At 50.6% G+C, this 22,580-nt stretch overlaps 1 protein-coding gene across 1 annotated transcript in view; it reads right to left on the minus strand.

Moving 5' to 3' along the window:
- Positions 1 to 18,791, minus strand: part of LOC127924182 (asc-type amino acid transporter 1-like) — a gene marked incomplete at its 3' end in the record, with an annotated part of 98,511 nt that extends 79,720 nt beyond the window's left edge. The window contains exon 1 of the mRNA XM_052508637.1: positions 18,621 to 18,791. Within this exon, the coding sequence (XP_052364597.1) occupies positions 18,621 to 18,780 (160 nt within the window). The remainder of the gene's footprint in view (positions 1 to 18,620) is intronic.
- Between the last annotated feature and the right edge of the window lie 3,789 nt (positions 18,792 to 22,580).

A 22,580-nucleotide genomic window follows, 5' to 3' on the forward strand; every position in this document is an offset into this window, starting at 1 on the left:
GGGGAGCCTGGCTCAGATCTGATGTCTATAGTACTGATGGCTGGGGAGCCTGGCTCAGATCTGATGTCTATAGTACTGACGGCTGGGGAGCCTGGCTCAGATCTGATGTCTATAGTACTGATGGCTGGGGAGCCTGGTTCAGATCTGATGTCTATAGTACTGATGGCTGGGGAGCCTGGCTCAGATCTGATGTCTATAGTACCGATGGCTGGGGATCCTTGCTCAGATCTGATGTCTATAGTACTGATGGCTGGGGAGCCTGGTTCAGATCTGATGTCTATAGTACCGATGGCTGGGAGCCTGGCTCAGATCTGATGTCTATAGTACTGATGGCTGGGGAGCCTGGTTCAGATCTGATGTCTATAGTACCGATGGCTGGGGATCCTTGCTCAGATCTGATGTCTATAGTACTGATGGCTGGGGAGCCTGGCTCAGATCTGATGTCTATAGTACTGACGGCTGGGGAGCCTGGCTCAGATCTGATGTCTATAGTACTGATGGCTGGGGATCCTGGCTCAGATCTGATGTCTATAGTACTGATTGCGAGCGGTCGCATTCGCACTTCGCTCTGCAGGTTGTATAACTTTTTCATTACATTTCATTATAGTACAACGGTTGATTTGTCTAATCTTAGCAATTCTTCTTAGCTAGCTACATAGCCGTCCTTGTATCAGAGATAATTGCATAATTATCGTATTTCGTCGCCCTAACGTAGCCTTCACTGCTATTCGCCCAGGAGCTAGCTAGCTAACGCACACAGATTAGCATCACTGTAGTGCTATTCACTCAACTGTACGACTTGATTAGTTTACTGTTAGCTAGCTACATAATCTTAGCCATTCTTCTTAGCTAGCTACATAGCCGTCCTTGTATCAGTGATAATTGCATAATTATTATCGTATTTCGTATTTCGTCGCCCTAACGTAGCCTTCACTGCTATTCGCCCAGGAGCTAGCAACGCTAGCTAACGCACACAGATTAGCATCACTGTAGTGCTATTCACTCAACTGTACGACTTGATTAGTTCAGTGTTAGCTAGCTACATAGCTGTCTTTGTTTCCAAGATAATTGTGTAGTTTAGTGTGTGTAGCCTTGGAGTGATTATCTTAATTCACTGAGGTTCGCTAGCCAGCTATTGTCGTTCTTTAACTCAACGTAACGTAAACAACACTGCTAGCTAGCCAGCTAGCCCCCGAATAGCAGCACTGTAGAAATTATTACACTCAACGGAACGACTTGATTAGTGTAGTGTCAACAACGCAGCTACTGCCAGCTAGCCTACTTTAGCAGTACTGTATCATTTTAATCATTTTAGTCAATAAGATTCTTGCTACGTAAGCCTAACTTTCTGAACATTCGAGACGTGTAGTCCGCTTGTCATTCCAATTTCCTTGCATTAGCGTAGCCTTTTCTGTAGCCTGTCAACTATGTGTCTGTCTATCCCTGTTCTCTCCTCTCTGCACAGACCATACAAACGCTCCACACCGCGTGGCCGCGACCACCCTAACCTGGTGGTCCCAGCGCGTACGACCCACGTGGAGTTCCAGGTCTCCGGTAGCCTCTGGAACTGCCAATCTGCGGCCAACAAGGCAGAGTTCATCTCAGCCTATGCCTCCCTCCAGTCCCTTGACTTCTTGGCACTGACGGAAACATGGATCACCACAGATAACACTGCTACTCCTACTGCTCTCTCCTCGTCCGCCCACGTGTTCTCGCACACCCCGAGAGCTTCTGGTCAGCGGGGTGGTGGCACCGGGATCCTCATCTCTCCCAAGTGGTCTTTCTCTCTTTCTCCCCTTACCCATCTGTCTATTGCCTCCTTTGAATTCCATGCTGTCACAGTTACCAGCCCTTTCAAGCTTAACATCCTTATCATTTATCGCCCTCCAGGTTCCCTTGGAGAGTTCATCAATGAGCTTGATGCCTTGATAAGCTCCTTTCCTGAGGACGGCTCACCTCTCACAGTTCTGGGCGACTTTAACCTCCCCACGTCTACCTTTGACTCATTCCTCTCTGCCTCCTTCTTTCCACTCCTCTCCTCTTTTGACCTCACCCTCTCACCTTCCCCCTACTCACAAGGCAGGCAATACGCTTGACCTCATCTTTACTAGATGCTGTTCTTCCACTAACCTCATTGCAACTCCCTCCAAGTCTCCGACCACTACCTTGTATCCTTTTCCCTCTCGCTCTCATCCAACACTTCCCACACTGCCCCTACTCGGATGGTATCGCGCCGTCCCAACCTTCGCTCTCTCTCCCCGCTACTCTCTCCTCTTCCATCCTATCTTCTCTTCCCTCTGCTCAAACTTTCTCCAACCTATCTCCTGATTCTGCCTCCTCAACCCTCCTCTCCTCCCTTACTGCATCCTTTGACTCCCTATGTCCCCTATCCTCCAGGCCGGCTCGGTCCTCCCTCCCGCTCCGTGGCTCGACGACTCATTGCGAGCTCACAGAACAGGGCTCCGGGCAGCCGAGCGGAAATGGAGGAAAACTCGCCTCCCTGCGGACCTGGCATCCTTTCACTCCCTCCTCTCTACATTTTCCTCCTCTGTCTCTGCTGCTAAAGCCACTTTCTACCATTCTAAGTTCCAAGCATCTGCCTCTAACCCTAGGAAGCTCTTTGCCACCTTCTCCTCCCTCCTGAATCCTCCCCCCTCCCTCCTCCCTCTCTGCAGATGACTTCGTCAACCATTTTGAAAAGAAGGTCGATGACATCCGATCCTCGTTTGCTAAGTCAAACGACACCGCTGGTTCTGCTCACACTGCCCTACCCTATGCTCTGACCTCTTTCTCCCTCTCTCTCCAGATGAAATCTCGCGTCTTGTGACGGCCGGCCGCCCAACAACCTGCCCGCTTGACCCTATCCCCTCCTCTCTTCTCCAGACCATTTCCGGAGACCTTCTCCCTTACCTCACCTCGCTCATCAACTCATCCCTGACCGCTGGCTACGTCCCTCCCGTCTTCAAGAGAGCGAGAGTTGCACCCCCTTCTGAAAAAACCTACACTCGATCCCTCCGATGTCAACAACTACAGACCAGTATCCCTTCTCTCTTTTCTCTCCAAAACTCTTGAGCGTGCCGTCCTTGGCCAGCTCTACCGCTATCTCTCTCAGAATGACCTTCTTGATCCAAACCAGTCAGGTTTCAAGACTAGTCATTCAACTGAGACTGCTCTTCTCTGTATCACGGAGGCGCTCCGCACTGCTAAAGCTAACTCTCTCTCCTCTGCTCATCCTTCTAGACCTATCGGCTGCCTTCGACACTGTGAACCATCAGATCCTCCTCTCCACCCTCTCCGAGCTGGGCATCTCCGGCGCGGCCCACGCTGATTGCGTCCTACCTGACAGGTCGCTCCTACCAGGTGGCGTGGCGAGAATCTGTCTCCTCACCACGCGCTCACCACTGGTGTCCCCCAGGGCTCTGTTCTAGGCCCTCTCTTATTCTCGCTATACACCAAGTCACTTGGCTCTGTCATAACCTCACATGGTCTCTCCTATCATTGCTATGCAGACGACACACAATTAATCTTCTCCTTTCCCCCTTCTGATGACCAGGTGGCGAATCGCATCTCTGCATGTCTGGCAGACATATCAGTGTGGATGACGGATCACCACCTCAAGCTGAACCTCAGCAAGACGGAGCTCCTCTTCCTCCCGGGAAGGACTGCCCGTTCCATGATCTCGCCATCACGGTTGACAACTCCATTGTGTCCTCCTCCCAGAGCGCTAAGAACCTTGGCGTGATCCTGGACAACACACTGACGTTCTCAACTAACATCAAGGCGGTGTCCCGTTCCTGTAGGTTCATGCTCTACAACATCCGCAGAGTACGACCCTGCCTCACACAGGAAGCGGCGCAGGTCCTAATCCAGGCACTTGTCATCTCCCGTCTTGATTACTGCAACTCGCTGTTGGCTGGGCTCCCTGCCTGTGCCATTAAACCCCTACAACTCATCCAGAACGCCGCAGCCCGTCTGGTGTTCAACCTTCCCAAGTTCTCTCACGTCACCCCGCTCCTCCGCTCTCTCCACTGGCTTCCAGTTGAAGCTCGCATCCGCTACAAGACCATGGTGCTCGCCTACGGAGCTGTGAGGGGAACGGCACCTCAGTACCTCCAGGCTCTGATCAGGCCCTACACCCAAACAAGGGCACTGCGTTCATCCACCTCTGGCCTGCTCGCCTCCCTACCACTGAGGAAGTACAGTTCCCGCTCAGCCCAGTCAAAACTGTTCGCTGCTCTGGCCCCCAATGGTGGAACAAACTCCCTCACGACGCCAGGACAGCGGAGTCAATCACCACCTTCCGGAGACACCTGAAACCCCACCTCTTCAAGGAATACCTAGGATAGGGTAAGTAAGGGTAGGTAATCCTTCTCCCCCAACAAGATTTAGATGCAAGTGGCTGTTCCACTGGTTGTCATAAGGTGTATGCACCAATTTGTAAGTCGCTCTGGACAAGAGCGTCTGCTAAATGACTTAAATGTAAATGTAAAATTGCTGGGGAGCCTGGTTCAGATCTGATGTCTATAGTACTGATGGCTGGGGATCCTTGCTCAGATCTGATGTCTATAGTACTGATGGTTGGGGAGCCTGGCTCAGATCTGATGTCTATAGTACTGATGGCTGGGGATCCTGGCTCAGATCTGATGTCTATAGTACTGATGGCTGGGGAGCCTGGTTCAGATCTGATGTCTATAGTACTGATGGCTGGGGAGCCTGGCTCAGATCTGATGTCTATAGTACTGATGGCTGGGGAGCCTGGCTCAGATCTGATGTCTATAGTACTGATGGCTGGGGAGCCTGGCTCAGATCTGATGTCTATAGTACTGATGGCTGGGGAGCCTGGCTCAGATCTGATGTCTATAGTACTGATGGCTGGGGAGCCTGGCTCAGATCTGATGTCTATAGTACTGATGGCTGGGAGCCTGGCTCAGATCTGATGTCTATAGTACTGATGGCTGGGGAGCCTGGCTCAGATCTGATGTCTATAGTACTGATGGTTGGGGAGCCTGGCTCAGATCTGATGTCTATAGTACTGATGGCTGGGGAGCCTGGCTCAGATCTGATGTCTATAGTACTGATGGCTGGGGAGCCTGGCTCAGATCTGATGTCTATAATACTGATGGCTGGGGAGCCTGGATCAGATCTGATGTCTATAATACTGATGGCTGGGGAGCCTGGCTCAGATCTGATGTCTATAGTTACTGACGGCTGGGGATCCTGGCTGAGAAGCAGTACTTAGTGGGACAGTTGAGGAAGGAGATAGAAAACCAGGAAGAGGAGAATGGTTGTTGTGGTCCAATCATCATCCTCCTTTGTGTCTGAAGCTTTGTTGAGGACTTCAGATGAGAAGGAGGTGAATGAGTGGATGCTAGCTGAGCCTTGGTAGAGGTGGGCGAAGCCTATAGATTCACATCACAGCCTACAGGGTTAAACTACATTATGTAATCACAGCTTCCTGTTCAAGCACAAGGCATGCTACACCACTTCCTGCCACTGACTTCGAAGATGAGGCCCTTCAATCAGAGAAGGGAAAGGTTGACCTGTATATCTGCTGCGGAGATGGAGATGGAGAGAGAGAGAGAGGGAGGAGAGTGACATGACACTGCTCTCCTGCATTCTGCCTTCTGCATTACAGTTGCATTAGAAGAGGTTCTTAGGTCCAATCTGTTTACAGAACGGACAGAGAGAGTAGTGACCTTTACAGTCTGCCTTCTGAAACCAGCATCACAGAGAGAACTTAATTTTGTTCGCGAGTGGCGCAGCAGTCTAAGGAGTCACTACAGACCCCTGGTTCGATCCCGGGCACTAGGAGCACTGAGACACTGTCCTTAATACATGGTGCTACTGTATGTATTAGGAGCACTAGGAGCACTGTCCTTAATGCGTGGTGCTACTGTATTAGGAGCACTAGGAGCACTGAGACACTGTCCTTAATGCATGGTGCTACTGTATTAGGAGCACTAGGAGCACTGAGACACTGTCCTTAATGCATGGTGCTACTGTATTAGGAGCACTAGGAGCACTGTCCTTAATGCATGGTGCTACTGTATTAGGAGCACTAGGAGCACTGTCCTTAATGCATGGTGCTACTGTATTAGGAGCACTAGGAGCACTGAGACACTGTCCTTAATGCATGGTGCTACTGTATTAGGAGCACTGAGACACTGTCCTTAATACATGGTGCTACTGTATTAGGAGCACTAGGAGCACTGGGACACTGTCTTTAATGCATGGTGCTACTGTATTAGGAGCACTAGGAGCACTGGGACACTGTCTTTAATGCATGGTGCTACTGTATTAGGAGCACTAGGAGCGCTGAGACACTGTCCTTAATGCATGGTGCTACTGTATTAGGAGCACTGAGACACTGTCTTTAATGCATGGTGCTACTGTATTAGGAGCACTGAGACACTGACCTTAATGCATGGTGCTACTGTATTAGGAGCACTGAGACACTGTCATTAATGCATGGTGCTACTGTATTAGGAGCACTGAGACACTGTCTTTAATGCATGGTGCTACTGTATTAGGAGCACTAGGAGCACTGAGACACTGTCCTTAATGCATGGTGCTACTGTATTAGGAGCACTAGGAGCACTGAGACACTGTCCTTAATGCATGGTGCTACTGTATTAGGAGCACTGAGACACTGTCATTAATGCATGGTGCTACTGTATTAGGAGCACTGAGACACTGTCCTTAATGCATGGTGCTACTGTATTAGGAGCACTGAGACACTGCCCTTAATGCATGGTGCTACTGTATTAGGGGCACTAGGAGCACTGGGACACTGTCCTTAATGCATAGTGCTACTGTATTAGGAGCACTGAGACACTGTCCTTAATGCATGGTGCTACTGTATTAGGAGCACAATGAGCACTGAGACACTGTCCTTAATGCATGGTGCTACTGTATTAGGAGCACTGGGACACTGTCCTTAATGCATGGTGCTACTGTATTAGGAGCACTGAGACACTGTCCTTAATGCATGATGCTACTGTATTAGGAGCACTGAGACACAGTCCTTAATGCATGGTGCTACTGTATTAGGAGCACTAGGAGCACTGAGACACTGTCCATAATGCATGGTGCTACTGTATTAGGAGCACTAGGAGCACTGTCCTTAATGCATGGTGCTACTGTATTAGGAGCACTAGGAGCACTGAGACACTGTCCTTAATGCATGGTGCTACTGTATTAGGAGCACTAGGAGCACTGTCCTTAATGCATGGTGCTACTGTATTAGGAGCACTAGGAGCACTGAGACACTGTCCTTAATGCATGGTGCTACTGCATTAGGAGCACTGGGAGCACTGTCCTTAATGCATGGTGCTACTGTATTAGGAGCACTATGAGCACTGAGACACTGTCCTTAATGCATGGGGCTACTGTATTAGGAGCACTAGGAGCACTGTCCTTAATGCATGGTGCTACTGTATTAGGAGCACTAGGAGCACTGAGACACTGTCCTTAATGCATGGTGCTACTGCATTAGGAGCACTGGGACACTGTCCTTAATGCATGGTGCTACTGTATTAGGAGCACTAGGAGCACTGTCCTTAATGCATGGTGCTACTGTATTAGGAGCACTAGGAGCACTGAGACACTGTCCTTAATGCATGGTGCTACTGCATTAGGAGCACTGGGACACTGTCCTTAATGCATGGTGCTACTGTATTAGGAGCACTAGGAGCACTGTCCTTAATGCATGGTGCTACTGTATTAGGAGCACTAGGAGCACTGTCCTTAATGCATGGTGCTACTGTATTAGGAGCACTAGGAGCACTGAGACACTGTCCTTAATGCATGGTGCTACTGCATTAGGAGCACTGGGACACTGTCCTTAATGCATGGTGCTACTGTATTAGGAGCACTGAGACACTGTCCTTAATGCATGGTGCTACTGTATTAGGAGCACTAGGAGCACTGGGACACTGTCTTTAATGCATGGTGCTACTGTATTAGGAGCACTTGGAGCACTGGGATACTGTTCTTAATGCACGGTGCTACTGTATTAGGAGCATTAGGAGCACTGAGACACTGTCATTAATGCATGGTGCTACTGTATTAGGAGCACTGAGACACTGTCCTTAATGCATGGTGCTACTGTATTAGGGGCACTAGGAGCACTGGGACACTGTCCTTAATACATGGTGCTACTGTATTAGGAGCACTGGGACACTGTCCTTAATGCATGGTGCTACTGTATTAGGAGCACAAGGAGCACTGAGACACTGTCATCAATGCATGGTGCTACTGTATTAGGAGCACTGAGACACTGTCCTTAATGAATGGTGCTACTGTATTAGGAGCACTGAGACACTGTCCTTAATGAATGGTGCTACTGTATTAGGAGCACTAGGAGCACTGAGACACTGTCCTTAATGAATGGTGCTACTGTACTAGGAGCACTGAGACACTGTCATCAATGCATGGTGCTACTGTATTAGGAGCACTAGGAGCACTGAGACACTGTCCTTAATGAATGGTGCTACTGTATTAGGAGCACTGAGACACTGTCCTTAATGCATGGTGCTACTGTATTAGGAGCACAAGGAGCACTGAGACACTGTCATCAATGCATGGTGCTACTGTATTAGGAGCACTGAGACACTGTCCTTAATGCATGGTGCTACTGTATTAGGAGCACAAGGAGCACTGAGACACTGTCATCAATGCATGGTGCTATTGTATTAGGAGCGCTGGGACACTGTCCTTAATGCATGGTGCTACTGTATTAGGAGCAGTAGGAGCACTGAGACACTGTCCTTAATGAATGGTGCTATTGTATTAGGAGCACTGGGACACTGTCCTTAATGCATGGTGCTACTGTATTAGGAGCACTAGGAGCACTGAGACACTGTCCTTAATGAATGGTGCTACTGTATTAGGAGCACTGAGACACAGTCCTTAATGCATGGTGCTACTGTATTAGGAGCACTGAGACACTGTCCTTAATGCATAGTGCTACTGTATTAGGAGCACTGAGACACAGTCCTTAATGCATGGTGCTACTGTATTAGGAGCACTGAGACACTGTCCTTAATGCATGGTGCTATTGTATTAGGAGCACTGAGACACTGTCCTTAATGCATAGTGCTACTGTATTAGGAGCACTGAGACACAGTCCTTAATGCATGGTGCTACTGTATTAGGAGCACTGAGACACTGTCCTTAATGCATGGTGCTATTGTATTAGGAGCACTGAGACACTGTCCTTAATGCATAGTGCTACTGTATTAGGAGCACTGAGACACAGTCCTTAATGCATGGTGCTACTGTATTAGGAGCACTGAGACACTGTCCTTAATGCACTTGACCTTGTCCAAAAGATATCCTTCCCAGATAATGTAAAGATAAAAAAAATAAAACCGCTCCCAATGTTGGGTTAGTAAATACCCTCCAGCCAGTAAACACCAGCCATGTGATTAGCTGAGGTAAAGAGGAATAAGTAGCGTGGGTGGAACAGGGGACAGGATTATATAGTTGACCAGAACGTGGCATAAATCCACTACTCAGAAATAGGGTTCAACATACCACTTTCACAATACTCAGAAGTATCTTGGCAAGCAGACAAAACATGAACTATGACAAGCTCTACTCTGAATTAAAAGGAGTTGGCCAGTCTGTCACACAGTGGGGGGAGAGGTGTTCTGTAGTGGGGAGGGGGAGGATGGTGTTCTGTAGAGGGGAGAGGTGTTCTGTAGTGGGGGAGAGGTGTTCTGTAGTGGGGGAGAGGTGTTCTGTAGTGGGGGAGAGGTGTTCTGTAGTGGGGGGAGGGGGAGGATGGTGTTCTGTAGTGGGGAGAGGTGTTCTGTAGAGGGGAGGGGGAGGATGGTGTTCTGTAGTGGGGAGAGGTGTTCTGTAGAGGGAGAGGTGTTCTGTAGTGGGGAGGGGGAGGATGGTGTTCTGTAGTGGGGGAGGGGGAGGATGGTGTTCTGTAGAGGGGAGGGGGAGGATGGTGTTCTGTAGTGGGGGAGGGGGAGGATGGTGTTCTGTAGAGGGGAGGGGGAGGATGGTGTTCTGTAGTGGGGGAGGGGGAGGATGGTGTTCTGTAGGGGGAGGGGGGAGGATGGTGTTCTGTAGTGGGGGAGGGGGGGAGGATGGTGTTCTGTAGTGGGGGAGGGGGGGAGGATGGTGTTCTGTAGAGGGGGAGGGGGAGGATGGTGTTCTGTAGAGGGGGAGGGGGAGGATGGTGTTCTGTAGAGGGGAGAGGGTGTTCTGTAGTGGGGGAGAGGTGTTCTGTAGAGGGGAGAGGTGTTCTGTAGAGGGGAGAGGTGTTCTGTAGAGGGGAGAGGTGTTCTGTAGTGGGGGAGGATGGTGTTCTGTAGAGGGGAGAGGTGTTCTGTGGAGGGGAGAGGTGTTCTGTAGAGGGGGGAGGTGTTCTGTAGAGGGGAGAGGTGTTCTGTAGAGGGGAGAGGTGTTCTGTAGAGGGGAGAGGTGTTCTGTAGAGGGGAGAGGTGTTCTGTAGAGGGGAGGATGGTGTTCTGTAGAGGGGAGAGGTGTTCTGTAGAGGGGAGAGGTGTTCTGTAGAGGGGAGAGGTGTTCTGTGGAGGGGAGAGTTGTTCTGTGGAGGGGAGAGGTGTTCTGTAGAGGGGAGAGGTGTTCTGTAGAGGGGAGAGGTGTTCTGTAGTGGGGGAGGGGGAGGATGGTGTTCTGTAGAGGGGAGAGGTGTTCTGTAGAGGGGAGAGGTGTTCTGTGGAGGGGAGAGGTGTTCTGTAGAGGGGAGAGGGTGTTCTGTAGAGGGGAGAGGGTGTTCTGTAGAGGGGAGAGGTGTTCTGTAGAGGGGAGAGGTGTTCTGTAGAGGGGAGAGGTGTTCTGTAGTGGGGGGAGGGGGGGGATGGTGTTATGTAGAGGGGAGAGGTGTTCTGTAGAGGGGAGAGGTGTTCTGTGGAGGGGAGAGGTGTTCTGTAGAGGGGAGAGGGTGTTCTGTAGAGGGGAGAGGGTGTTCTGTAGTGGGGAGAGGTGTTCTGTAGAGGGAGAGGTGTTCTGTGGAGGGGAGAGGTGTTCTGTAGTGGGGAGAGGTGTTCTGTGGAGGGGAGAGGTGTTCTAGTAGTGGGGGGGATGGGGGGAGAGGTGTTCTGTAGAGGGGAGAGGTGGCAGAGGGGAGGATGGTGTTCTGTAGCACTGGGTGTTCTGAGGGGAGAGGTGTTCTGTGTAGAGGGAGGGAGGTGTTCTGTAGAGGGGAGAGGTGTTCTGGAGGGGAGAGGTGTTCTGTAGTGGGGGAGGGGGGTGGTGTTATGTAGAGGGGAGAGGTGTTCTGTAGTGGGGGGGGGGGGGTGGTGTTATGTAGAGGGGAGAGGGTGTTCTGTAGAGGGGAGAGGTGTTCTGTAGTGGGGGAGAGGTGTTCTGTAGTGGGGGAGGATGGTGTTCTGTAGAGGGGAGAGGTGTTCTGTAGAGGGGAGGGGGAGGATGGTGTTCTGTAGTGGCGGAGGGGGGAGGATGGTGTTCTGTAGAGGGGAGGGGGAGGATGGTGTTCTGTAGAGGGGAGGGGGAGGATGGTGTTCTGTAGTGGCGGAGGGGGAGGATGGTGTTCTGTAGTGGGGGAGGGGGAGGATGGTGTTCTGTAGTGGGGGGAGGGGGAGGATGGTGTTCTGTAGTGGGGGAGGATGGTGTTCTGTAGTGGCGGAGGATGGTGTTCTGTAGTGGCGGAGGATGGTGTTCTGTAGTCGGGGAGGATGGTGTTCTGTAGAGGGGGAGAGGTGTTCTGTAGTGGGGGAGAGGTGTTCTGTAGAGGGGAGAGGTGTTCTGTAGTGGGGAGAGGTGTTCTGTAGTGGGGAGAGGTGTTCTGTAGTGGGGAGAGGTGTTCTGTAGTGGGGGAGAGGTGTTCTGTAGTGGGGGAGGATGGTGTTCTGTAGAGGGGAGAGGTGTTCTGTAGAGGGGAGAGGTGTTCTGTAGTGGGGAGAGGTGTTCTGTAGTGGGGGAGGATGGTGTTCTGTAGAGGGAGAGGTGTTCTGTAGAGGGGAGAGGTGTTCTGTAGAGGGGAGAGGTGTTCTGTAGAGGGGAGAGGTGTTCTGTAGAGGGGAGGGGGAGGATGGTGTTATGTAGTGGCGGAGGGGGAGGATGGTGTTCTGTAGAGGGGAGGATGGTGTTCTGTAGAGGTGTTCTGTAGTGGCGGAGGGGGAGGATGGTGTTCTGTAGTGGGGAGAGGTGTTCTGTAGAGGTGTTCTGTAGTGGCGGAGGGGGAGGATGGTGTTCTGTAGTGGGGAGGATGGTGTTCTGTAGTGGGGAGGATGGTGTTCTGTAGAGGGGAGAGGTGTTCTGTAGAGGTGTTCTGTAGTGGCGGAGGGGGAGGATGGTGTTCTGTAGTGGGGAGGATGGTGTTCTGTAGTGGCGGAGGGGGAGGATGGTGTTCTGTAGTGGCGGAGGGGGGGGAGGATGGTGTTCTGTAGTGGCGGAGGGGGGAGGATGGTGTTCTGTAGTGGCGGAGGGGGGAGGATGGTGTTCTGTAGTGGCGGAGGGGGGAGGATGGTGTTCTGTAGTGGGGGAAGATGGTGTTCTGTAGTGGCGGAGGGGGGATGGTGTTCTGTAGTGGGGGGTGGTGTTCTGTAGTGGGGGAGGATGGTGTTATGTAGAGGGGAGAGGTGTTCTGTAGAGGGGAGGGGGAGGATGGTGTTATGTAGTGGCGGAGGGGGAGGATGGTGTTCTGTAGTGGGGGAGGGGGGAGGATGGTGTTCTGTAGTGGCGGAGGGGGAGGATGGTGTTCTGTAGTGGGGGAGGGGGAGGATGGTGTTCTGTAGTGGAGAGAGGGTGTTCTGTTGTGGGGGGAGGGGGAGGATGGTGTTCTGTAGTGGCGGAGGGGGAGGATGGTGTTCTGTAGTGGCGGAGGGGGAGGATGGTGTTCTGTAGTGGGGGAGGGGGAGGATGGTGTTCTGTAGTGGAGGAGGGGGGAGGATGGTGTTCTGTAGTGGCGGAGGGGGGAGGATGGTGTTCTGTAGTGGCGGAGGGGGGAGGATGGTGTTCTGTAGTGGGGGCGGGGGAGGATGGTGTTCTGTAGTGGGGGAGGGGGAGGATGGTGTTCTGTAGTGGCGGAGGGGGAGGATGGTGTTCTGTAGTGGCGGAGGGGGAGGATGGTGTTCTGTAGTGGGGGCGGGGGAGGATGGTGTTCTGTAGTGGGGGAGGGGGATGGTGTTCTGTAGTGGAGAGAGGGTGTTCTGTTGTGGGGGAGGGGGAGGATGGTGTTCTGTAGTGGCGGAGGGGGGAGGATGGTGTTCTGTAGTGGCGGAGGGGGAGGATGGTGTTCTGTAGTGGGGGGGGGGAGGATGGTGTTCTGTAGTGGGGGAGGGGGATGGTGTTCTGTAGTGGAGAGAGGGTGTTCTGTAGTGGGGGAGGGGGGGAGGATGGTGTTCTGTAGTGGGGGGAGGGGGATGGTGTTCTGTAGTGGAGAGAGGGTGTTCTGTTGTGGGGGAGGGGGGAGGATGGTGTTCTGTAGTGGAGAGAGGGGGTTCTGTAGTGGGGGAGGGGGAGGATGGTGTTCTGTAGTGGGGGAGGGGGAGGATGGTGTTCTGTAGTGGAGAGAGGGTGTTCTGTTGTGGGGGAGGGGGAGGATGGTGTTCTGTAGTGGAGAGAGGGGGTTCTATAGTGGGGGGGGGGAGGATGGTGTTCTGTAGTGGGGGGAGGGGGAGGATGGTGTTCTGTAGTGGAGAGAGGGTGTTCTGTAGTGGGGAGGGGGGAGGATGGTGTTCTGTAGTGGAGAGAGGGTGTTTTGTAGTGGAGAGAGGGGTCTCGGTAATGGGGGGGGTTCTGTAGTGGGGGAGAGGTGATCTGTAGTGGAGAGACGGTGTTCTGTAGTTGAGGGAGGGGGTTCTGTAGTGGAGGGAGGGGGTTCTGTAGTGGGGAGAGAGGTGATCTGTAGTGGGGGGTGATCTGTAGTGGGGGAGGGGTGATCTGTAGTGGGGGGAGAGGTGATCTGTCATGGGGGGCGGTGATCTGTCGGGGGGGCGGTGATCTGTAGTGGGGGAGAGGTGATCTGTAGTGGGGGAGGGGTGATCTGTAGTGGGGGAGAGGAGATCTGTAGTGGGGGGAGAGGAGATCTGTAGTGGGGGGGAGAGGTGATCTGTAGTGGGGGGAGGTGGTCTGTAGTGGGGGAGAGGTGATCTGTAGTGGGGGGAGAGGAGATCTGTAGTGGGGGGGGGAGAGGTGATCTGTAGTGGGGGGAGAGGTGATCTGTAGTGGGGGGAGGTGATCTGTAGTGGGGGGAGAGGAGATCTGTAGTGGGGGAGAGGAAATCTGTAGTGGGGGGGAGAGGTGATCTGTAGTGGGGGGAGAGGTGATCTGGAATGGGGGGAGAGGTGATCTGGAATGGGAGAGAGAGGTGATCTGTAGTGGGGGGAGGGGTGATCTGTAGTGGGGGAGAGGGAGATCTGTAGTGGGGGGAGAGGAGATCTGTAGTGGGGGGAGAGGTGATCTGTAGTGGGGGGAGGTGGTCTGTAGTGGGGGAGAGGTGATCTGTAGTGGGGGAGAGGAGATCTGTAGTGGGGGGAGAGGTGATCTGTAGTGGGGGGAGAGGAGATCTGTAGTGGGGGGAGAGGTGATCTGTAGTGGGGGAGAGGTGATCTGTAGTGGGGGGAGGTGATCTGTAGTGGGGGGAGAGGTGATCTGTAGTGGGGGAGAGGTGATCTGGAATGGGAGAGAGAGGTGATCTATAGTGGGAGAGAGGTGATCTGTAGTGGGGGAGAGGTGATCTGTAGTGGGGGGAGAGGTGATCTGTAGTGGGGGGAGAGGTGATCTAGAATGGGAGAGAGAGGTGATCTATAGTGGGAGAGAGGTGATCTGTAGTGGGGGAGAGGTGATCTAGAATGGGAGAGAGAGGTGATCTATAGTGGGAGAGAGGTGATCTGTAGTGGTGGGTGATCTGTAGTGGGGGAGAGGTGATCTGTAGTGGGGAGAGAGGTGATCTGTAGTGGGGGGAGAGGTGATCTGTAGTGGGGGGTGATCTGTAGTGGGGGGAGATGATCTGTAGTGGGGGAGAGATGATCTGTAGTGGGGGTGATCTGTAGTGGGGGGAGAGGTGATCTAGAATGGGAGAGAGAGGTGATCTATAGTGGGAGAGAGGTGATCTGTAGTGGGGGGTGATCTGTAGTGGGGGGAGAGGTGATCTGTAGTGGGGGGAGAGATGATCTGTAGTGGGAGAGAGAGGTGATCTGTAGTGGGGGGAGAGGTGATCTGTAGTGGGGGAGAGGTGATCTGTAGTGGGGAGAGATGATCTGTAGTGGGGGGAGAGGTGATCTGTAGAGGGGGGAGAGGTGATCTGTAGTGGGGGAGAGGTGATCTGTAGTGGGGGAGAGGTGATCTGTAGTGGGGAGAGAAGTGATCTGTAGTGGGGGAGAGGTGATCTATAGTGGGGGAGGGGTGATCTATAGTGGGAGAGAGGTGATCTGTAGTGGGAGAGAGGTGATCTATAGTGGGAGAGAGGTGATCTGTAGTGGGGGAGAGGTGATCTGTAGTGGGGGAGAGGTGATCTGTAGTGGGGGAGAGGTGATCTGTAGTGGGAGAGAGAGGTGATCTATAGTGGGAGAGAGGTGATCTGTAGTGGGGGGGGAAAGGTCATCTGTAGTGGGGGAGGGGTGATCTATAGTGGGAGAGAGGTGATCTGTAGTGGGGGAGAGGTGATCTGTAGTGGGGGGAGGTGATCTATAGTGGGGGGAGATCTGTAGTGGGGGTGATCTGTAGTGGGGGAGATCTGTAGTGGGGGGTGATCTGTAGTGGGGGAGAGGTGATCTGTAGTGGGGGGTGATCTGTAGTGGGGGGAGAGAGGTGATCTGTAGAGGGGGGAGGTGGTGGGGGAGAGGTGATCTGTAGTGTGGGGGAGAGAGGTGATCTGTAGTGGAGATAGGGGGTTCGGTAATGGGGGGGTTCTGTAGTGGGAGAGAGGTGATCTGTAGTGGGGGAGGGGTGATCTGTAGTGGGGGAGAGGTGTTCTGTAGTGGGGGAGAGAAGTGATCTGTAGTGGGGGAGAGGTGATCTATAGTGGGAGAGAGGTGATCTGTAGTGGGGGAGAGGTGATCTGTAGTGGGGGGAAGAGGTGATCTGTAGTGGGAGAGAGGTGATCTGTAATGGGGGGAGAGGTGATCTGTAGTGGGAGAGAGGTGATCTGTAGTGGGGGAGAGAAGTGATCTGTAGTGGGAGAGAGGTGATCTGTAGTGGGGGAGGTGGTCTGTAGTGGGGGGTGATCTGTAGTGGGGGGTGATCTGTAGTGGGGGGTGATCTATAGTGGGAGAGAGGTTATCTGTAGTGGGGGGTGGTATGTAGTGGGGGGTGGGGTGATCTGTAGTGGGGGTGATCTGTAGTGGGGGGTGGAGATCTGTAGTGGGGGGAGAGGTGATCTGTAGTGGGGGAGAGGTGATCTGTAGTGGGGGAGAGGAGATCTGTAGTGGGGGTGATCTGTAGTGGGGGTGGAGATCTGTAGTGGGGGGAGAGGTGATCTGTAGTGGGGGGAGAGGTGATCTGTAGTGGGAGGGAGAGTAGATCTAGTGGGGGAGAGGAGATCTGTAGTGGGGGGAGAGGTGATCTGTAGTGGGGGGGGTGATCTGTAGTGGGGGGAGAGGTGATCTGTAGTGGGGGGAGAGGTGATCTGTAGTGGGGGGAGAGGTGATCTGTAGTGGGGGGTGACCTGTAGTGGGGGGCCTGTAGTGGGGGGAGGGGTGACCTGTAGTGGGGGGTGACTGGGAGGGAGGGGGTTCAGTTAGTGTGGGAGGGAGGGGGTTCAGTTAGTATGGGAGGGAGGGTGGGTTCAGTTAGTGTAGTCTAAGACTTACGAACCTGCTTCAGAGAGCAAACGGCCTGAGACTTGGGGGTGAAGACTTACGAACCTGCTTCAGAGTGCAAACGGCCTGAGACTGGGGGTGAAGACTTACGAACCTGCTTCAGAGTGCAAACGGCCTGAGACTGGGGGTGAAGACTTACGTTCCTGCTTCGGAGAGCAAACGGCCTGAGACTGGGGGCGAAGACTTTACGTTCCTGCTTCAGAGTGCAAACGGCCTGAGACTGGGGGTGAAGACTTACGTTCCAACAAGACAATGACCCCAAGCATACAGCCAAAGCACCGGTGGAATGGCTTCAGAACAACAATGTGAACGTGAGTGGACCAGCCAAAGCCAGACTGGAATCCCATTGAAAATCCATGGAAAGACTTGAAGATTGCTGTTCACCACCACTCCCCACCTAACTTAATAACAGAGCTTGAGAAAATCTGCAAAGAAAAATGAGAGAAAATCCCCAAATCTAGATGTGCAAAGCTGATACAGACAACCAAGATGACTCACAACTGATAAAAATACCCAAGACGACTCAAAGCTGTAATTGCCGCCAAAGGTGCTTCTACAAAGTATTGACTCAGGGGTGTGAATACTTATATAAAATGTAAATATTTCTGTATTTCTTTTTTCAATACATTTGAGAAAATGCCATTAAGGTGGGTATTGTGTATGTAGATGGGTGAGAAAAATAAATATATATATATTGAATCCATTTTAAATTCAGGCTGTAACAACAAAATGTAGATAAGTGGAAAAAGGTGTTCAATGATAAATACAATGTCTAAAGTGAGGAATAATAAGTGTTTCAATAACATTAGGATATTAAAAAATAAAAATAATACACCTAAATATAATAATAATAATATATGCCATTTAGCAGACGCTTTTATCCAAAGCGACTTACAGTCATGTGTGCATACATTCTACGTATGGGTGGTCCCGGAATCGAACCCACATTTGATCAACAACGACCTTTAACGTCATCAGAGACCGTAATGGGTTTTAGCGCTAACAGCTAAATTGAACACGGTCCCTAAGTAGGTATCCCTCCAGATCAGGGGACCATTCATAAAGTCCACCGGCGTGTTATACAGCACGCTGCCTGGTCGACTTGGTCGACTTGGTCGACTTGGACAAGCACCACATTTGAGATCAGCGGAGAGATATCCAGCCACACGGTCCCTAAGTAGGTATCCCTCCAGATCAGGGGACCGACCATTCGTAAAGTCCACCGGCGTGTTATACAGCACGCTGCCTGGTCGACTTGGTCGACTTGGTCGATTTGGACAAGCACCACATTTGAGATCAGCGGAGAGATATCCAGCCACGTAAGCATTGTCTGTAGCAGTAGAGTAGCCCTGAAGTCCCGTACTTACACACCTCTCATATGATGCAACATCGTCAGGAGGTTTCCCTTACGTCGACCAGAACTTGTAGCCTATTCAGAGATACTCTGATATTCAGAAGCAGGTAACGTTACCGTCCAAGGTATCGCCTCACTGATCACGATTAGACTTAATCAACCACTAAACGTGTCTGTGCGTAATGTTACGGCACATATCTGTAATAGCGTAGACTAAATAACGGGATATCAACGACATAACTAGAAGCAAATCCGCGTGTCTGAATGAAGCGGAAGAACAGAAACCAGATAAGAGTCTATACTACTAGAACCAAATCCGCGTGTCTGAATGAAGCGGAAGAATAGAAACCAGATAAGAGTCCATACTACTCTCCTTTAATCCTCAATAGACCGCGAGCCAGTCAACCACATTTCCACAACCTTGCTACTCTTTCAAAAGCCACTGTGTTCACACCATAAGGAGTAGGCTATAATAAATAAACGCTGTTTATTTTTCTCACCAATAATAATGGCACATGCGCTGAGGAGTCCGATTTCTTTTTTAAGCGTGACTCTATCTGACGGCGAGTCACTCTTATCCTTTCCATTGAGTTCCATCATGGGCTGTTGCGCCTGATCCGTCTCAGCGCAGCTCTTCCGACTCCTCTCTGTCCCGTCCATGTCTGAGGCGCGCAACTATAAAACTGCCTCACTCAGTTCCTTCGCCTGAGCTCATATACAGCATCGACGCACGCCAAGTTTCGGTGGACATCACACGCATGCGCGACGGTAGGACAGTGTGCTTGATTCAAATAGCATGCAAATAGTCAGTGGTGGAAAATACTTTAAAGTACTGAAGCCTTTTTGGGAGGGGGGTAGATGTTCTTTACTATTTCATTATCTTGGGAGGGGGGTAGATGTTCTTTACTATTTCATTATCTTGGGAGGGGGGTAGATGTTCTTTACTATTTCATTATCTTGGGAGGGGGTAGATGTTCTTTACTATTTCATTATCTTGGGAGGGGGTAGATGTTCTTACTATTTCATTATCTTGGGAGGGGGTAGATGTTCTTTACTATTTCATTATCTTGGGAGGGGGTAGATGTTCTTTACTATTTCATTATCTTGGGTGTGGGGTAGATGTTCTTTACTATTTCATTATCTTGGGTGGGGGTAGATGTTCTTTACTATTTCATTATCTTGGGAGGGGTGGGGGTAGATGTTCTTTACTATTTCATTATCTTGGGAGGGGGGTGGGGGTAGATGTTCTTTACTATTTCATTATCTTGGGAGGGGGTAGATGTTCTTTACTATTCCATTATCTTGGGAGGGGGTAGATGTTCTTTACTATTCCATTATCTTGGGAGGGGGTAGATGTTCTTTACTATTCCATTATCTTGGGAGGGGGTAGATGTTCTTTACTATTCCATTATCTTGGGAGGGGGTAGATGTTCTTTACTATTTCATTATCCTGGGAGGGGTGGGGGGTAGATGTTCTTTACTATTCCATTATCTTGGGAGGGGGTAGATGTTCTTTACTATTCCATTATCTTGGGAGGGGGTAGATGTTCTTTACTATTCCATTATCTTGGGAGGGGGTAGATGTTCTTTACTATTCCATTATCTTGGGAGGGGGTAGATGTTCTTTACTATTTCATTATATTGGGAGGGGGTAGATGTTCTTTACTATTCCATTATCTTGGGAGGGGGTAGATGCTCTTTACTATTCCATTATCTTGGGAGGGGGTAGATGTTCTTTACTATTCCATTATCTTGGGAGGGGGTAGATGTTCTTTACTATTTCATTATATTGGGATGGGGGGTAGATGTTCTTTACTATTCCATTATCTTGGGTGGGGGTAGATATTCTTTACTATTCCATTATCTTGGGAGGGGGTAGATGTTCTTTACTAATTCATTATCTTGGGAGGGGGGTAGATGTTCTTTACTATTTCATTATCTTGGGATGGGGGTAGATGTTCTTTACTATTTCATTATCTTGGGAGGGGGTAGATGTTCTTTACTATATCATTATCTTGGGAGGGGGGTAGATGTTCTTTACTATTTCATTATCTTGGGAGGGGGTAGATGTTCTTTACTATTTCATTATCTTGGGAGGGGGTAGATGTTCTTTACTATTTCATTATCTTGGGAGGGGGTAGATGTTCTTTACTATTTCATTATCTTGGGAGGGGGTAGATGTTCTTTACTATTTCATTATCTTGGGTGTGGGGTAGATGTTCTTTACTATTTCATTATCTTGGGTGGGGGGTAGATGTTCTTTACTATTTCATTATCTTGGGAGGGGGGGGGGGTAGATGTTCTTTACTATTTCATTATCTTGGGAGGGGGTGGGGGGGTAGATGTTCTTTACTATTTCATTATCTTGGGAGGGGGTAGATGTTCTTTACTATTCCATTATCTTGGGAGGGGGGTAGATGTTCTTTACTATTCCATTATCTTGGGAGGGGGTAGATGTTCTTTACTATTCCATTATCTTGGGAGGGGGTAGATGTTCTTTACTATTCCATTATCTTGGGAGGGGGTAGATGTTCTTTACTATTTCATTATCTTGGGAGGGGGTGGGGGGTAGATGTTCTTTACTATTCCATTATCTTGGGAGGGGGTAGATGTTCTTTACTATTCCATTATCTTGGGAGGGGGTAGATGTTCTTTACTATTCCATTATCTTGGGAGGGGGTAGATGTTCTTTTACTATTTCATTATATTGGGAGGGGGTAGATGTTCTTTACTATTCCATTATCTTGGGAGGGGGTAGATGCTCTTTACTATTCCATTATCTTGGGAGGGGGTAGATGTTCTTTACTATTCCATTATCTTGGGAGGGGGTAGATGTTCTTTACTATTTCATTATATTGGGAGGGGGGTAGATGTTCTTTACTATTCCATTATCTTGGGTGGGGGTAGATATTCTTTACTATTCCATTATCTTGGGAGGGGGGTAGATGTTCTTTACTATTTCATTATCTTGGGAGGGGGGTAGATGTTCTTTACTATTTCATTATCTTGGGAGGGGGGTAGATGTTCTTTACTATTTCATTATCTTGGGAGGGGGTAGATGTTCTTTACTATTTCATTATCTTGGGAGGGGGGGTAGATGTTCTTTACTATTTCATTATCTTGGGAGGGGGGTAGATGTTCTTTACTATTTCATTATCTTGGGGGGGGGTAGATGTTCTTTACTATTTCATTATCTTGGGAGGGGGGTAGATGTTCTTTACTATTTCATTATCTTGACTGCTTTTACTTCACTACATTCCTTTACCTGGGATCTATAAGGTGTGTCTCCTATCCTACTGTACCTCTCAGTAGAGATTCTACCTGGGATCTATAAGGTGTGTCTCCTATCCTACTGTACCTCTCAGTAGAGATTCCACCTGGGATCTATAAGGTGTGTCTCCTATCCTACTGTACCTCTCAGTAGAGATTCCACCTGGGATCTATAAGGTGTGTCTCCTATCCTACTGTACCTCTCAGTAGAGATTCTACCTGGGATCTATAAGGTGTGTCTCCTATCCTACTGTACCTCTCAGTAGAGATTCCACCTGGGATCCATAAGGCGTGTCTCCTATCCTAATGTACCTCTGAAACCTACATCGTTGTGTTGCTAACAGCTTCCTCCACTGTCCCTGTGCCCTTATTAGGCTCCAACCAGTGGTCTTCTGATCACAAACACACGTGACCACCCTCCCGAACAACGTACCAACCAGTGGTCTTCTGATCACAAACACACGTGACCACCCTCCCGAACAACGTACCAACCAGTGGTCTTCTGATCACAAACACACCTGACCACCCTCCCAGACAACGTACCAACCAGTGGTCTTCTGATCACAAACACACCTGACCAGCCTCCCTGACAACGTACCAACCAGTGGTCTTCTGATCACAAACACACCTGACCAGCCTCCCTGACAACGTACCAACCAGTGGTCTTCTGATCACAAACACACCTGACCACCCTCCCAGACAACATACCAACCAGTGGTGCTATAGAAAAGGATCCGATTGGATAGCACCACCGGCATCGTTTCAAGCTAGCTGTGAAGTGAGCTGATGGTATGTTTCTTACCTGTGCCCCGCCCCCCCCTCTGTTCCTCCTCCCCCCAAGCCCCCAGCCCCCACCCCTTCTGATCCTCCTCCCACCCACGGCCCTCACCCCCTCTGATCCTCCTCCCACCCACGGCCCCCATCCCCTCTGTTCCTCCTGAAGATAGGGGTTTAGAACAGAGTGCTCAGGTTGGGATGTGACCATAGTCTGAAGGTAGGGGTTTAGAACAGAGTGCTCAGGTTGGGATGTGACCATAGTCTGAAGGTAGGGGTTTAGAACAGAGTGCTCGGGTTGGGGTGTGACCGTAGCCTGAAGTTAGGGGTTTAGAACAGAGTGCTCAGGTTGGGATGTGACCATAGTCTGAAGATAGGGGTTTAGAACAGAGTGCTCAGGTTGGGGTGTGTTGAAG

Source organism: Oncorhynchus keta, unplaced genomic scaffold (genome assembly GCF_023373465.1).
Source record: "Oncorhynchus keta strain PuntledgeMale-10-30-2019 unplaced genomic scaffold, Oket_V2 Un_contig_3773_pilon_pilon, whole genome shotgun sequence".
In the NCBI taxonomy this organism is placed as follows: Eukaryota; Metazoa; Chordata; class Actinopteri; order Salmoniformes; family Salmonidae; genus Oncorhynchus; species Oncorhynchus keta.